The 18,848-nt window shown below is 37.3% G+C and overlaps 1 protein-coding gene across 1 annotated transcript in view; it reads right to left on the bottom strand.

Moving 5' to 3' along the window:
- Nucleotides 1-18,848, bottom strand: part of Fcho2 (FCH domain only 2) — a 97,042-nt gene that overhangs the window by 47,490 nt on the left and 30,704 nt on the right. The window contains exons 6-8 of the mRNA XM_028790189.1: nucleotides 14,638-14,742; nucleotides 7,107-7,205; nucleotides 5,772-5,868 (exon numbers count right to left, since the gene is read on the bottom strand). Of these exons, the coding sequence (XP_028646022.1) occupies nucleotides 5,772-5,868; nucleotides 7,107-7,205; nucleotides 14,638-14,742 (301 nt within the window). The remainder of the gene's footprint in view (nucleotides 1-5,771; nucleotides 5,869-7,106; nucleotides 7,206-14,637; nucleotides 14,743-18,848) is intronic.

Genomic DNA, 18,848 nt, shown 5'->3' with positions numbered 1-18,848 from the left:
TCCCTCACTCACTCCCTCCCTCCCTCCCTCCCTCCCTCCCTCTCTCTTTCCCTCTCTGATAAATGCACCTGGTCTACAGAACGAATTCCAGGCCAGCCAGGGCTACACAGAGACACTAGCTCAAAAAAAATTTTTTTCCCTTTATTTTCTCTTATTTTAAAAGAAATTTTAAAAAAATCTGGATCATAAAAGATATAAAGCTAATTGCTTTTCTAGTTTTCTAGTTCTAATTCTGTCATGGATCTTTTGGTTTTGGCAGTGGCTAAATGCATAAAATATATTCACTGCTAAAAGGATAAAATTTAAGCTCCACAGGTTCTACTTCAAATACCTATTCTGACTATATAGAAGTTCAGACTTGTACAAACTTAGGATCTGGTTAATTTTGGTATAGGAAATTTTATTTGCAAGATTTAAAAAAAAATAAATATATAAAATTTAAAAGAAGTCTAGATAGCATCATGGGATAGTAAGTTCTCTAGGTTTGGCATTTTACCAAATCTTCAAGGGGCCTAGAAAGATGACTAACAGGTTGTCATCTATTTTTCAAAAAATATTTGTTTTATCTTTTAATTTGTAGTAATATCCATACTGTAGAAGCTGAAATGTTACAGAATCTAAATATATTAACCTCATTTAGGAACTCTGATCACAAGAATTTTATTTTTCCCTTTTTCTTTGTGGATTTTTTTTAAACATCTATCCTTTCTCAGGCTTCTCCTATTTTTAATTTTATTTTTAAAGATCTATAGCTTTGATTTTAAGAACTTTCAACTAGTAGCTACGAACCTACTATGTCATGTAATGGAAACAAAGATAAGCTTTCCAACAAAGCCTTTATGTTCAAACATTACATAGTTTGAAGAAGCTAGAAAGTCTATTAACTCTTCATTTTTAAAGGTTATCCTATTGCTTCTTATAACTGGTCGTTACTAAGTTTTTTTTATGCAAAGCAGACAGTAAAACTAGCAGGATGACTATAAAACAGAAAACAACAAAACTGTGAATCTTAACTTGGTATAGCGATGTGCCTATAATCCAGACCTATGGGAGGTGAAGCAGGAGGTCTGATTTTGAAAACCTAGGCTACCCAGCAAGTTCTAGACTACCATCAGCCATGTACATATCCTATCAGCAAATGAGAGATATGACTGATTAGGGCTACTAGGATAAAGAAAGACTATAAATAGAGCTCTAAATTAGAAAACCTCTGCCTCTTCCTGATTCTCAGACCACGGGGTGCTGTGCTCTTCAAAGCATCCAGTCACTGCAAACCCAACTCAGGGGAAACCACAGCCTCGCTTCAGTTCCTATGTCCAGCCCTCTGTCTTGAGCCCCTATATGATGGACTATAAACTGTAATCTGAAACTCTTTTCTCAAGTTTTTTGTCAAGTGTTTTATCACAGCAAGAGAAAGCAAACTAGGATATCTGTATGAGAGGCATGTTTTCATAAGTTACAACATATTTATGTTAAATAAATGTCTTTGGACTACATTATTTTAAAGTTTTCATTAAGTAGTAAAATTCTATGAATGCAAAACAAGCCAGATTATATAACATTTTCCTTCTAGTTTACCTAATTACAAACTGAATACTTCTAAATTGATGTTTCAAATTATTATTTAAATATTAACAACATGATTATATCCTATAATTGAAACATATACAATCGATTCTAGTTTTAAAAGGTTTTATTTGATAATCTGATATGCTTTGAACAGATACTACAATGTAGAGCTAAAACAGATATGCCATAAGAACACCTTCCCTAAAATTATTGTACTAACATTAGGCAAATAAAGTTTAATTTTTTTTCCTATTTGGACTCTCAACTGACAGTCACTGACCTAGGGAGGCAAAGGCAGGCATATCTCTATGAGTCTGAAGCCATCCAGGACTACAGAGAGACTGTCTCAAAAAAAAAAAAAAAAAATTACATCAAAAGAAAAAACTAAAATGCTATATTAAAAATGGAGCTGGACATGGTGACCACACCTTTAATCCAGCGTGGTCTACAGGGTGAGTTCTAGGAAATTAAGAAATACCCAGTGAAACCACGCCTCAATCTTCTACCCCTAAAAAGCTACCAAAAATGCCAATCAAAGCTGAGAATGGCAAAGCATGGCAATATTCCTAGAGGCTGCACTCTAAAGGCTGAGAAAAAAGAACTGCTGGCATAACATTCTAAAATTCCAATTATTCTCTGATTTAATATTTAAAGACAAGCCACTTCAAGATGACTTTTTTTTTTTTTTTTTTTTGGTTTTTCGAGACAGGGTTTCTCTGTGTAGCCCTGGCTGTCCTGGAACTCACTCTGTAGACCAGGCTGGCCTCGAACTCAGAACTCAGAAATCTGCCTGCCTCTGCCTCCCAAGTGCTGGGATTAAAGGCTTGCACCACCACCGCCCGGCCAACTTTTTTTTTTAATCGTAGTATTCTGGATTATCTGTGATTTAAGGGATAAAGCATTGCTTGTAAATTTAGGTTCAGGTTTCAGTTCAAGTATCCTGGCTTTGACTAAATTTTTAGATGATTGTACATATACAATATAATTATAAATTATATTTATAAATATGTTGTGTTTATATATTATATATAATATTTTATGTATATGTCATGTACAAAATACAAATAGATATATTTTTATAAAGTTATAAAAAACAATATAGGAAGATCTCTGGAACACCTTGCCCAATTTCTAACAATGATAACATTGGGAAATGACAGTTTGACATCATAACAAGAATACAAAGATAAAAATCTCTACTTGGATATCTCACCATCTTTATCTATAACTAGGTCTGCTCCAAATTTCTCCTAATTGGCCTTGGGATCAAGGATCCTGGACCTGGAATCCAGTTTTGTCATATATTCACACAGACCTATCTGTAGCTTCTCAGCCCAACTGTAAGACTGAGACACCAGCGACCACGTCAGAGGGCCACGCTCACTGCTTAGTGCACGCCGGCTTCTGTGCCTGTGCACTATAGTCACTTTCCGGACGCACACTGGTCTTCAGCAACTTTCTCAAGATTATAAACACACAATGAAGATTTTTCTGGAAGTAAATTCATCCACTTCAGTCTAACCTTATCATTCAAAGATTTATGTGTAGCATAATTCTAAGGGTTGTTTTGTTTTGTTTTTTTGAGACAAGTTCTCTCTGTGTAGCCTTGGCTATCCTGGAACTTGCTCTGTAGACCAGACTGCCTCCCAAGTGCTGGGATTAAAGGCATGCACCACCACTGCTCAGCAAACTGTTACTTGCACAGTCAAACATTCATACAGTCACCACTGTCCAGTTAACTGTTAATTGCATAGTCAAACATTCACGTTATAATGGTTTTGTTTTGTTTTGGTTTTTTTTTTTTTTTGGTTTTTCGACATGTTATAATGTTTTAAAGTGACCTGGTAAGAAATATCACCTTAGCCAGTGTAAGAAAACTACAAATCAATCAGGTAGGTTGAAAAAAGCCAGAAAGATATGAGGAAGAACTATCATATAATTCAATTAGTAAGTAACATTTAAAAATTAATGAGATTTGGGGAAAAAAGAAAATTTTGATGACTTGTGCTTCGAGTCTTGCTTCTGTGATACAATGAAGAAAACTGATTCCCAAACTTTTCTTCCAACATTTACCTATTTTTCTGAGTTTCATACTATAGTTTCATTTGACTGAATTATTTTAACTGTGAAATAAAATATATTTCTAACATACTATAGTATATAATAAACAAAGTCAAGAAGTCTGGAAGACTGTAAATATATTAAATAATAAGAGATCATGACTACTTACTACATCCAATGCTCAATAAAAGTAAGATATGGGACCAGGCACAGAGATCCATACCTTTAATCCCAGCACTTGGGAAGCAAGGGCAGAGTGCGAGGCCACCCTGGTCAACATAGAGTTCCAGGACAGCTAGAGCTACTAGCTCTAGAGAGAGCCCCTGTCTCAAAAATTAAAAACATACACTATACCTTTTTTAAAAAGTAGAATGTAGAAGTCAGGCATGGTAGCACATGCCCTTTATCGCAGTACTCAGGAGGCAGAAGCAGAAAAAACTCTGTGAGCATGAGCTACATACTGAGTACCAGGCAACCAGGGCCACATAACAAGACCCATCTTTGAAAGAAGGAAGGACAGAAGGAAGGAAGGGAGGGAGGGAGGTGGGAAAGGAAAAGGAAAAAAGGAAAGGAAAGGAAAGGAAAGGAAAGGAAAGGAAAGGAAAGGAAAGGAAAGGAAAGGAAAGGAAAGGAGAGAAAGAGAAGAAAAGGTAGAATTTATTTATTTATTTATTTATTTATTTATTTATTTATTTATTTATTTTGGTTTTTCGAGACAGTTTCTCTGTGTAGCCTTGGCTGTCCTGGAACTCACTCTGTAGACCAGGCTAGCCTCGAACTCTCGAACTCAGAGATCCGTCTGCCTCTGCTTCCCAAGTGCTGGGATTAAAGGCGTGTGCCACCACCGCCCGGCTAAAGGTAGGATTTATAATCTAGGGTCATTTAGTCACAAAACCTGAAAGCAGTACTCCTACTACACACATTCAATCATTGGTGTATTCCTTATGCTTAGCAGTTATCACTTAAGAAAAACAATCCCTAGAAATGTATGCGAATGAGAAAGAAAAGGCATTAAATTTTAAGAAAGGTTCTATATTGGTTGTAGTGCTAAAGGACCAATATTTTATCCCAATTTTTCTTTATTAAACAGGCTTTCTGTTGGGGCTGGAGAGATGGCTCAGTGGTTAAGAGCACTGACTTCTTTTCCAGAAGTCCTGAGTTCAATTCCCAGCAACCACATGGTGGCTCACAACCATCTGTAATGGGATCTGATGCCCTCTTCTGGTGTGTCTGAAGAGAACTGTAGTGTACTCATAAACATAAAATAAATACATAAAATCTTTAAAAAAACAAAAACAAAAAAAAAACAGGCCTTCTGCATCTGTAGTTAACTTTCTTTTCAGAAATCTAAACAAGCCAAAGATAGATTCATTCAATAAAGGTTATATAACCATTTTAAGTAACTAAATTATTAACTAAAAGGCTGTGACAAATGCCTGAACTTAGAGGCTAGAGAGATGGCTCAATGATTTAGAATACTTGTTTTGCAGAAGACCCATCTTGAATTCCCAGCACCCATACAGTGGCTTACAATCATCCATAACTCCAATTTCAGGGGATTTAATATCCTCTTTGGTCTCCTCAAGTACCAGGTATGCACATGATATACATATAGACATGTATGCAAAACACTCATAAATATAAAATAAATCTAAAACAAACAAACAAACCAAACTAGCATGACTCATTTTCAAGCTTGACTCCATTTTACAATTTAAAAATGCTATTCAAGGCAAATATGTGATATAAAGTTAAAATTACCCAACATATGCATACATTCAAATAGAAATCTTTAAAGAATGCAGGACACTAAGGCAAGGAGATCATGAGCCAGTCTATGCTGCACAGTAAGATTCTGTCTTAAAAAATCGTAATAAGGATTGCCTAATCTGGCATCAATGGGAGGGGAGGTGCTTGGTTCTATAGAGGCTTGTTGCCCCAGAGAAGGGGGACAATATGAGGGGTGAGGCAGGAGTGGGTAGGGGGTAAATGAGCACCCTCTTAGAGGCAAAGGGGAGGGGGGCGGGGGGCTGGCGGAGGGGAGACCAGGAAGGGGGACAACATTTGAAATACAAATAAATAAAATAGTTAATAAAAAATTATAATAAGGCAAATACTTGTTTCCTTGCAGTTTATCTTACCAGGTCTTTCTTTCCCTGTGCCTTTTGACTCAGCAAATTTTTGTATCAAACTTTCAATTGTAGTATTAGCCATATTATTTATAAATTCTTCATGAACCTATTAAAAAATAAGAGTTTTGTTTCTTTTTTAAAAAGCATCCTTACTTTAATTCAGAAACCTACTACAAAGCAATTTAAAAAGTTACAGATTTCTTTTTAACCTTCTATGTTGTTTCCTAACTATGTGGCAGATTTCTGGAGACCAGCTTCTGCTTGCCTTCTCCCCAAGTCACTGTCTTATAGGTAGTTAATTACTGCCACTTTTGATTTTTCTAGAGACAAAATTCTTATGATTAATATAACTTTTGAAGACAATATTTACATTTTTAATAACAAAGAAAAAGACATTTTCTATTTCTCCTTACTGTAATACACTCAAATTATCATTAAACACACTCTGAACACTTTCACATTTAAATTTTCTAATTACTAAAGTTTCTACTCTGATCTTTTAAAGTATTAAAACTTGAAAAGAGAAGTATTTAGAAGTTAGTAATGTTCAACTAATGAATACTATATAGTTAATACTGAGAAGTACACAACTATTTAACAAATAAATGTTTAACATATACTAACTATATGGTTAGCTTTGTAGTGATACTGATAAGTATAGTTATATAGTAACTATATAATTATATAGTACTTAGTTACTTTAAAACTATTTAAATTGGGGCTGGAAGATGGTTTGGTGGTTGTTCTTCCAAAGGACCTAAGTTTAATCCCCATGATCTATCTTAAAAAATAACAAATGGTCACTGCATATCTTAATCCCAACACTTGGAAGGCAGAGTGCAGGAGGATCTCTGAGTTTGAGGCTAGCCTGGTCTACAGAGTGACAGAGTGAGTTCTAGGACAGCTAGAGCTACACAGAGAAACCCTGTCTCAAAAATAAATAAATAAATAATGGGGACTGGTGAAATAGCTCAGAGGTTAAGAGCACTGGCTGCTCTCCCAGGATCCTGAGTTCAATTCCCAGCAACTACATGGTGGCTCACAACCCTCTATGACGAGATCTGGCGCCCTATTCTGGCCTGCAGGCATACATGCAAGCAGAATGCTGTATACATATTAAATAAATTTTTTAAAAAAGATGGAAAGCAATCACATACAAAAATAGTAATGATAATTTTAAAATTATCATGTTTGGCAATCAATAAAAAGCATAAATATGTATTCTTCATCTGAAACGATTATTATATGTAATATTTCCAAACAAAGTGATAAAAGACTTAATAAAGAAATATAAGTAAACATAAAAATTTCATAAACCACGTCAATATAAAGCAAAAAATTTACCTGGCCTATTTGTAAATGAATTTCCTTTATAGCATTTGACAAGGATCCTATAATTTCCTTTATATGAATGAGATGAGTTTCTTCAATATCTTGAAATTTCTGGTTTTGAAATATAAAAGTTTTGATTATAAAATATATATAAACACATACAAACACATAATCTGGAATCAAGAGAAGCTTTAGAAACCATTTCAGTATAGGTAACTAAGTTAAACTGATGAGCACTATGTTTGAAATGCTTCTAGACAAATGAATCTAATAACTTTGTTATCCCAGTTTCTTTTTTTTAAGTTTTATTTATTTATTTAATGTATGTGAATACACTGCCAATGTCCTCAGACACACCAGAGGACAGCATCAGATCCCATTACAGAGGGTTGTGAGCTACCATGTGGCCGCTGGGAATTGAACTCAGGACCTCTGGAAGAGCAGTCAGTGCTCTTAACTGCTGAGCCATCTCTCCAGCCCCCATGTTATCCCATTTTCTTAGGCAAATATAAACTTTTCCAGAGTCTAAAGATACTACAAGTTAAATTCTACCATCAGGATTTTAAAAAATTAAGGAGATTCATAAGATAACAGTGTTTTAAAAAACAGAGAAAAGTTTCCAAAACTAAAACTGATGCTGGCAAAGCAAAGCCTAACCATTTAATTTTGAAGTCTCCAATCTGGCCAAAGATTCTCAGCATCCCGGTCTAACTTTTGAAAAGTTACAGTATCTCAGCATTCTTAATGGAAGGTGGGAATGCGCCAGGTTGGGGAGGGGGATGCATACCAGAGCATGGGTCCCCAGGATACCTGGGGAGCAGGACAGACAGGAATGCTGTTGGGAAGGAAACTTTCCCAGTTATGACAGCATTTTCAGAGAATACCACTGCTAGCTCTTGCTTTGCAAAACTCTTGATCAAACTCCCTGAGAAATACTGAAATAATGCAATCTGTTTGACTTTGCTTACCCCAGCATTTTCTAAACTTCAACCTCACAACCTTTGAGCGTTTTCTCCTTCCTTAAAACACAACTGTGAGTTCTACTGAACAGATCAACTTTTTTTTTTTTAATCAAATTAAAAAATGGGCCTAAACTTCCAATTTTTTTTTTTGGTCAGTTATCAAATTAAATTATCTCTCCTCACATTAATGCCCAAATTTATCTTGTGTGAATCAGTAAAAAATCAATATATCAATAAAGGCAAAACTATGCTAGAAGAACTATACTAGCCGGGCAGTGGTGGCGCACGCCTTTAATCCCAGCACTTGAGAGGCAGGGGCAGGCGGATTTCTGAGTTCGAGGCCAGCCTGGTCTACAGAGTGAGTTCCAGGACAGCCAGGGCTATAAAGAGAAACCCTGTCTCGAAAAACCAAAAAAGTTAAAAAAAAAAAAAAAAAGAATTGTACTAACAATTCCCAAACTTCAATCAATCTCATTGATGTGGATGACAGATAATAAAGTGATTCATCCTGATCAAGCTAATACCATTATCTATTTTAAGGTCCTGAACTATCGTTAAGAACTGAAGAACATCCAGGCTAGAGATGACTCAGTGCTCAAGAGCACATAAAGCTTTTGCAGAAGGCCCAAGTTCAGTTCCCAACACCCAAATCAGATGACTTATAACAGCCTGTAATTCTAGTTCTAGAGGATCTGAGACTCTTATCTTGGCAGACACCAATGTATACACAGAACACACAGAAATAAAAATAAACCTTTAAAGAAGGAGAGAGACTTGAGGAACATCCAATAGGAGGATGATTCTTCTAAGTTCATAATAGAAGAAAAGGCCCAGGGACTGGAGAGATGGCTCAGCGCTGGTGGAGGGTGCTCTACAAGAGCCCTGGATCATCTTGCAGTAGACTAGGGTTCAGTTCCCAGAACACACATGATGGTTCACAATCATCCCTAACTCCAGATCTGTTCCTCCTTCTGATCTCTGCGGACACCATGCACATGGTACACATACATATATGCAGGCAAAATACTTAAATAAAATAGATATAACTAATAAAAAATATTTTAAAAAGAAATGGGCCTTAGCTTAAATGTCAGAAATTAACAACATATTTTATCATAAATAAATACAACCAAATATAGTAAACCTGACTCATATAATTAATTTCATATGGATGACTGCCTACTTCCAAGTTAAGTGTGTTTTAATTCCTTTTAAGAACAACTTTACCAAATAAGGTATGTTTTGAACTACTCAGAAGTATCTTTTTATTTTTTGTGTATGAGTGTTTTGCTTGCTTGTGTATCTGTGCACCATGTGCCTGCTGTGCTTGAAGAGGCCAGAAGAGGCATCCGATCGCCTGGTACAAGTGTTATACACACTTGTGAGCTGACATGTTGGTGGGTGCTGAAACTTAAACCCAGGTCCTCTGAGAAGCAGCCAGTGCTTTTAAGCACTGAGCCATCTCTCCTGGCCCCTAATCAGAAGTATCTTGAAGCATGAATCCACATTTAACTCAATGTGTAATTCAGATACAATTCCTTTTTTTTTTAACCTTTTAATCATAAGTTTATTATCATAAACTAAATCATAGTCCCTCCTCTCTTCCCAGTCCACTCCTCACACGACCCCTCCCCTTTACCTCTTAGAAGGGGGAGCCCCCCCCCCCAGGGGGGTATCAACTCACCCTGGCACCTCAAGTCACTACAAGACTAGGTAAATCCTCTCCCACTGTGACCAGACAAGGCAGTCCAATTAGGGGAACAGGACCCACAGGCAGGCAACAAAGTCAGGGTAAGGTCCCCACTCCAATTGTTGGGGAACATGCATGAAGATCAAGCTGAACATGAAATACAATTCTGAGATTGTGAGGCTTTCTTTTAGGATAGAAAAAGTACATTGCTAACTAATGTTAGTACTCAAAATTAGTGACTACTACTTCAGAGGATCTAAAATCGTCTTCTGGCCTGAGACATACCACACACACACGGCACACACTCACCAAACATACATTCATAAACACATATAAATAGAGATTTCTTTAAAAATGCACAAACAAAAGAATAATGGGAATCCTTTTCAGTGGTATGTAACAGCTGGAAAGCTAAAGAAGGTCATGAGTTTGAGGCCAGCTTGGGAAACACAGGTATTGAACAGGTGGTTCAGTAGTTAAAACTGCCTGTAACTCTGGCTCCAGGGGATCCAATGCCCTCTTCTGTAATATATGGGCATATATTACATAATTTTAAAAAAATAAATCTTAAGAAAAAGTAAGAACAATACTAGGCAGTGTGTTTCCATGTGTGTAAGTACACACCATGTGAGCTATCAAAAAGAGAAAGACACTGAAAAATATAAGAGGAAATATACACACTAGCAAGAATTATTAAACATATCTCTCTCTTCACAAGTAGTGTGGTCTTACATCTGTTCAAACAAATTAATGTTCCTTTGCAAATACCAGAGTAAATAATTAAGATGGTATTTTGAAAAAATAACAATGAGAAAGCAGAAAAAATAAGGAAATGGAAGGTTGAATGCTGAAAATGCTTTTAAAATGTTAACATTTAAAAAATTGCATATGAAAAAAAAGCTGCATATGGTATTCCACAGATGGTATATGGTATTCCACAGATGGTATATGGTGTGTTGGCATATACCATTAATCCTAGTACTAGGATGGCAAAGGCAGATAGATTTCTGTGAGTTCAATGGCAGTCTGGACTATAGAGTGAGTTCCTAGTGAGCTAGGGCTACACAGTGAAACCCAAATTTTCAGAGGAGGAAGAATATGACATCAAAATGAGGCATGGCGATAGCAGCCTATAATTCCAGCACTCAAGAGACTGAGGCAAGATCTCAAGTTGGAGGTCAGCTTGGCCTAAACAGAATCTAAAAAACACAAAATAATTGTGTGTGTGTGTGTGTCCTCTGAATCCCACAAAGTGACAGGAAACATGCCACTCCATCAAGCTCTTCTGTGCCCTACACACATACACAAATTTTAAAAAGTTAGGGGGTAGAGAGATGGCTCAGTAGATGAGAACACTGACTGCTATTCCAGAAGACCCACATTCAATTCTAAGTACCTACATGGTGTCTCACAACTGCCTGTAACTGCAGTTCCACAGGGTCTTCATACCCTCTTCTGGCCTATATGGTAAAACTCTCATAAAATATTCAATTTAAAAAATATTAAGTAATATCAATACAATAAAAAATACTGAACAGATTTTAATTCCTATGCTGATTTATTTTAGAAATCTCATTTAATAAAAGTAAAGCCTTCTGTGGAAGCATCCTCTTTCCCATGTAACACAACTGATGGAACCCTTCTGCAATCATTATCAGTGGCTGTGCTGACATAACACATCCTAGTTTTCTTTTTCTCTGGCTTTTACTTGGGTTTTAGCTTCTCTTCCTCTTTCAAGTTCTCAATGACCCCATATAAAAGAAACATGAAGTCATCATTGCTTCCTGAACTCAAATTATTTTATAAAGGCTCAAATTATAATTTCTTACCCAAAATCTTTGGGGCTAGGTACATTTTAGAATTCATTTTTTTTCTTTTTAAAATAAATATACATGGTACTATAAGAATATAGCATATTTTATACTATCATCAGTATAATCTTGTACTTAACAATAACATTAATATTTGCAGCAAAAGCATGTACATTCAGTCTAAGCCAAAATTATAAACAGCTTATGCAGATCCTGATCAACTGCTGTTGAAAGACTTACGATAAAAACAAATTTGTACTTACAAAACTGCGCGGACCCAAAACTATGGCTGTAATACTGGAGCTCTGGACCCAGTGCTCCAACTGCACCTGCTACCTCAGAGTCAACATGCTGTCTACCTCAGCATGACCCACTGGCCACACACCAACTAAGTGCTACATGAAGCTTCTCCCATTTCTCTTTATCCAAGAATTTGACGACAAGTAAAAATCTGAAAGTAATCTAGCTCCCTGAGAATCTCTCCCTCCCTAATCCCTTAGACATCCACAGCATTTTCAGCTATCCTCCAAAATGAACCACAAGACCCTCATCACCCTTATCACCTGACTATTACACTGACTTCCAAACTAGACTACTCGTCTCTTCTGGGGCTAGAATAATACATTCTTCACATAACTGCCAAAGCCAACATTTAAAATACAGATCCAATCATGTTACAACAAAATTTAGGTGGGTACCAGGCTGCCAGCTGCTCTTGAGAACAACTAATCCTTTGCATATCCTAGTCTTCACCCAATTTCTTAACCTCATTTCTTTAACTATTTCCTTTTTATTCTTCTCAGTTTTACATTTTTCTTTGTAGAATAGAGCATCCATCTATTTTATCTATTTTATATTTTATACTTCTAGACTTCATGTTCATGGCCCCAAAGCCTAAACTTTTTCTGCCCTACATTCTACTCATGTTTCAAGTCTCCATTTTATTTCATTATTTTTATGTTTTACATTTAATTGTTGTATTGGGGAGAGAGAGATGCCATGGCTCATGTAGAGGTCAGATGATAACTTGCAGGAACAGATTTCCTTGTTTTACCCAAATGGGCTCTGGGGACTGAACTCTGAATGTTGGGCAGCAAATGCCTTTACTTGCCTGCCCCAAGTCTTAGCTCCAAATATCATGTCTCCAAAACAAGTCTCCCAAACTCCTGGATTAAATTCTAGGTTACTCTTATTATTCTATCTCCCTCCTCGAAGCTTAGTCTTCCCCTTTATAAGACTTATCATGTTATTATAAGCATGTATTTCATGTCTACCCCCATCCTCTGTGCTGTCAACTGAATATACCTGCATCTAGCCCAGTACCTTTGGCATAACAGGTAAACACGGATGCGAGTGCCTGCGAGCATGCACGCCTGCTGCATACAAACACACACACCTTTTGGGTTACCAGATGGAAGGCTTTCATTTCCTCAAGTGAGGAGACAGAAAAGGTAACTAGCAAAGTTTCAGAATTATCAAGACTTCTTTCACATCTAATATATGCACACCAAAAAAGAGAAACTATTTTAACTCTTGAGAAAATAAGAATAAGCAAAGTATCTGACCCTTGTTCTCATCTTTTTTTTTTCTTTTTTTTTTTCTTTTTGGTTTTTCCAGACAGGGTTTCTCTGTGTAGCCCTGGCTGTCCTGGAACTCACTCTGTAGACCAGGCTGGCCTCAAACTCAGAAATCCACCTGCCTCTGCCTCCCAAGTGCTGGGATTAAAGGCGTGTGCCACCTCCGCCCGGCGACCCTTGTCCTCATATAATTTACACGTGGAAAAGACACAAAACAGAACAGGAATGAAGCAGTATAAATCACCATGGTATAGCTCCTCGGAAATGATGAATAAAATGTTCTAAAAGGTCCCATCATTAGCCTCAGGCCCAGAGCTGCAGCACATCATGAAAAACATGCAGCATAATAAGACAAGTCACTGTGATCTGCAGGGTCCTCTGCTGTCTGCTAAATGAGATGAAATTCCTGATGTCTTAAATGGTGCTAAGAACGTAAGAAGACAAGAGTGAGAGTAGAAGTGTTACTAGGTAGAGCTCATCAAAGGCAACCATATTAAAATAGGCCTTCAACTAGGAGTGAGAGAACACCAAATTACTTATCATTTATCCCAAGTTAAAAGAGCACATTTTCATTGTCTACCTGCAAGAAAATTTGAGAACAGGGCTTTTTCATTGTTTGTTTACTGTTACATCTTCAGTACTATCTTCCAGTTTTCTTCTTACACAGAAATCATAAAATCAAGACTAAAGTCTGACAACCAGCATTGTCTTCATCTACCAAAGTCTTCATTTCCCTCAATTATAATTAAACAGCTTTTATTTATTTGAATAAACTCTTATGACATTCTTATAGTCAGAATGTGAAATGCCTGTCACAGGTTACTGTGTTTGAACACTTGGTCCCCAGCTGGTTAACTGTTTTGGGACATCATGGAATCCTTTGGACAAATGTGCCTAGCTGGTAGAAGGAGAGGACAGGGCCAGTGCTTGGGAAGTCCAGACTGGCTGCTCTACTTCCAGACTGAACTGCTGCTTCCCAATCCACTAAGATGGAAGAAAGTAGCTTCATCTTCTCGGTCTTCTCTATTGTGACCAACTAAACCATGAGCCCAGGTAAATGCCGCCCACCCTCTCTCAGCTGTTTGGTTTCAGTGATATGGAAGGTAACTGGTATAAGAAAAGAAGCACTAGCACTCTGCCACGCTGGCCTAAGTCTCCCAAACAAGGTGCCAACACCAATTACTACAGTACTCAAACAGTTCATTGAAAATTTTCTGATACTGGGTTGGAGAGATGGCTCAGCAGTTAAGAGCACTGACTGCTTTTCCAGAGGTCCTGAATTCAATTTCCAGCAACCACATGGTGGCTCATGGCCATCTGTAATGAGATCTGATGCCCTCTTCTGGTGTGTCTGAAGACAGCTACAGTGTACACATATAAAATAAATCTTTAAAAAGAAAAAAAATTCTAATATGAAGAAAATCAAACAAAAGTTCTATTATTTAACCAATGTCCACAAGTATAAGCATCTTGTTTTCAATTTAAAACCTTAAAAATACCAACCTGGGCTGTTTCTGTCATCTTCTGCTCAAAATCAGCTTTTGTTAATGCATACTTTTCCACATAAAGTTTATAAGTATCTGTAGCTTTCTTAGACTTAACAGCAGCCTGTAACAAAACAAAAACATTTTTAAAAGATGTATTTATTTTATGTTTATTAGTGGTTGCCTTGATATATGCCTGTTTGTGAACAACATGCATAGCTAGTGCTCTTGGAGAGCAGAAGAAGGCATCAGCTCTCCTGACACCAGAGTTACAGATGGCTGTGGGCCACAAAATGAGTGCTGGGAATCAGACCTGGGTCCTTGCAAGACCACATGGTGCTTTCTAGCCCCCTCCCAAAAGTGTATTAAACTGAGGTTAACTATTTTTCTTTCTTAATGTAAGATAATATGAAGTAACAAATTAAAAATACATTTAAGAGTTGGTTTTGATACACAAACTTTAATCCCTTAATGCCTGTCTTGAGCACTTCTTTTTTTTAAATGGGCAGACAATAACTCAGGAATCAAACATGGATTCTTCTTTCTAATGGAATGTCCAAAATATTCAAACATGACCACTTTATAGTCCAGAGCAGGATTCTATAACCGTAAGTAACAGCTGTTGAGAAACTAGTAAAGAAACAATGTAAAAAAGTGCACCAATCAGGCACCTGGCACACTTTTCTACAACAGTAGGTCTTCCTCCTCTCCCACTAATGCGCACATATTGTAATGTCTAATTAAAGTTTATAAACTAGCCAGGTGATGGCAACACATGCCTTTAATCCCAGCACTAAGGAGGCTAAGGCAGGATTTCTGAGTTAGAGGCCAATCTTGTCTAAATACGGATTTAGTTCCAGGACAGCCAAAGCTATACAGAGAAACCCTGTCTCAACAAAAACAAAAACAACAGCAACAACAAAAGTCTACAAATCAAATTCAAAATTTTAAAAATTGGTTTTCCATGATAGTTCTCAGTTTCTAGGATGTTCCAATAAACCATTACATTTGTTTTTAATTTTTATCTATTTCTCAGGAACTCTTTTACAAAAATACACTATGGTATTAATATAGATTTAATTTTATCAGTTACTTAATGAAAACAGGAAATATAATGAGAGCAACATGAAATTATATAAGACATCTTTTCTTCAAGGACTTTTCAGAAAGTAACAAAAGCACAGAAATCAATATACACCTTGGGTGGACACAGCCAGGAGAAAAAGATCCTACACAGCCCTGTACTGGACACAAAGCTACAGAGTCCTCAGTGCTGTAGACAGTCATCTGTGGGCAACAGGAGTACCAAGCCAAGGCTGGGGGTCTGGGAGCAGCAGGCCAGCCTTGGGGGTGGCAGAGAAAAAAAAAGAAATACCTATTCTCTAAAGGTTGATCAATTTGGACATAAGAAGATGGGTTGTAAAGTAAGAGTTCAGAGGTGAAGAGCAAGCTGTAGGGTGTCAATACAGAAGTATCTCCAGTCTGATGAGCAACAAATAGCAGGATATGCTAGGTAAACCCATCCTTGGTAAGAACAAAGTAAGTTTCATCAAACTATGGTGTGAGGGACATATCAAGTAATTAGTCTAGATGACTAAAAATACTTTCAAGGGGTCTGAAGTAATTGCTAAGAGCCAAGTAAAAGCCTTATAACAGGACATTTGTGTAGGGCCAATCAGTGCCAATATATATCTTTAGCTGTATTTCCAGAACAAGAACTGGAAACATAAAAACTAGCTTTGCTGTGGGTTAAGATTGGCAACAGACATATATGGTCTTCTCTAAACAATCTTGTGCTCTCCAAAATTCAGTAAAAATTATACAAAACACACATTATATGCTTTTCTGCCTTTTAAAAAACTTTTCTTTTTATTTATGGTATGTGTGTCTATCACAAGTGTGTGAATACCCAGGGAGGCTAGAAGGTATCAGATCCCCTGAAACTGGAGTTCAGTTCATTCGGAACTTCTTGACATGGGTGCTAAGGCTCTAATCCACAGCCATCTCTCCAGCTCTTTTCCCATCGTCTTAAATAAAGTACATGCAGAATGCCATTTCACCATGTACTGTAAGTAAAACTGGCCTGGAGCCAGAAGAAAAGTAATTAAAATTCTGGATCTACCATTTATTACCCTCTAATATGTTATCTTTGAGTTTTACATTGCTCTCTTACTCCTAAAAGAGAAATAATACAAGGTATTTTTTAAGGCTACAATAGTCAACCAAACATGAGTGCTTGGGAGCTAGTGAGATGGTCATGGCTCAGCAAGGAAAGATGCTTGCTGCCACACCTAGTAACTCTGAAACTCACATAAAAGAAAGGACTATTCCAGCATATTCTCTTCTGACTGAAAAAAATACAATGCTTACGATAGGATCTGGCACATAGGCAAGTTTATAAGTAACTGCTAACATCTATTTATTTACTACTCAATGCAAATTATTATACCATAATCCAATAGTCACTCACAAAATATACTTAAGCAAATCACATTAAGGCAATAATCTATTCTAAAGCATGAAGCTAAAACAAACTTGTAAATTTATTTTTATTATATTAAGAAACTAGAAATTCAATAATTTTTCAAGTAACATGCTGTTATAATATACAATTTATAATATAATATAGTATGTACAATATAGTAATAACCTCTCACAATAGTAATACTGATATCATTATTATAAGTCAATAGTAATAAAGTCAACTGTTTTGGAGGAACATTACTTCACACAGAAGATCTGTACTAGGTAACTATCTTAGTTATAGTTTTACTGATGTGAACAGACACCATGACCAAGAACAACATTTCATTGGGGCTAGCTTACAGATCCAAAAATTTAGTTCATTATCATCAAGGCATGGCAGCATCTAGCATGCATGGTGCAGGAGGAGCTGAGAGTTCTACATCTTTTATATATATATTAAGATCTACATCTTTTATACACACACTGTCACTGTCTTCAGACACACCCAGAAGTGGGTATCAGGTCCCATTTTACAGACGGTTGTGAGTCACCATGGGGTTGCTGGGAATTAAACTCAGGACCTCTGGAAGAGCAGTCAGTGCTCTTAACTGCTGAGCCATCTCTCCAGCCCCTGAGAGTTCTACATCTTGTTCCAAAGGCTAAAAGGATCCCACATGGCTAGGAGGAGGGTCTCAAAGCCCACCCCCACAGTGACACACTTCCTCCAACAAAGCCACACCTCCTAACAGTGCCACTCCCTGAGCCAAGCATATTCAAAGAACAACAGTAATTACATCCTTACATCACATGGGTATGTAAGAGACGGGAAGTATGCTCCTGGAGCATCATTTCATCTTCTTCACATAACTTTCAGAGTTCTAAATAGTTTTGCTACTGAAGTCTTTACTTAGAAGGGATAATATTAATTTGGTGAGGGTTGGCTCAGGTAGTAGAGTTCTTGCCTAGCCCATGGGAAGCCCTGGATTCAATCCCCAGCACTGCAGGAACTGGTATGGTAGTACAGAACTCTAAGTCCCAGTACTCAGGAAGTAGAGGCAGGAAGGCAGGAGGATCAAGAGTTGAAGATCGAGATCCCGGGCGGCTGCTCTGCACCCAATCTCACAAAACCCAGAGGAAGTGGGCCTACCAGGAGCTCTAACCCGGGCAGTATCTTAGGTAAGGAGACAGCAACACCCGCCCCAAACAGGGAGTAACTGGGACCCACTGGGACCCAGGAATTCATTCTTGGCCTGGAGCACTGGTTCCTTCCAGTCTGGGCCCGAGCACTGAGCAGATCTTGGGCCCCAGCTCTAACCCTAGTTGGTTCAGACTTTTTTTGATGTTGATAGTCAGGTTAGTGGAAGAAGTATAAGTGATGGGAAGATAATTTTTAGTAACACCCACCCCACAGTTCTGAAACAACCAAGATAATAGGAAAAACAGGCTCCAATAAGAGACAGGGCAGGTAGCACTAAGGTGATCCAGATGGTGAAAGGCAAGCACAAGAACATAAGCATCAGCAACCCAGGGTACTTGGCATCATTAGAACCTAGTTCTCCCACACTAGAAAGTCCTGAATTCCCCATATCACCAGGAAAGCAAGATTCAGATTTAAAATCACTTCTAATGATGATGATAGAGGACTTTAAGAAGGACATAAAAAACACTCTCAAATAATCTGAGGAGAACACTGGTAAACAAGTAGAGCCCTTAAAGAGGAAACACAAAAATCCCTTAAAGAATTACAAGAGAACACAAACAGGT

The sequence above is a fragment of the Grammomys surdaster genome, unplaced genomic scaffold, assembly GCF_004785775.1.
Source record: "Grammomys surdaster isolate TR1022 unplaced genomic scaffold, NIH_TR_1.0 125876, whole genome shotgun sequence".
Classification (NCBI taxonomy): domain Eukaryota; kingdom Metazoa; phylum Chordata; class Mammalia; order Rodentia; family Muridae; genus Grammomys; species Grammomys surdaster.
The sequence above is the reverse complement of the archived record's forward strand: the minus strand, read 5'-3'. Positions and strand labels throughout refer to the sequence as shown.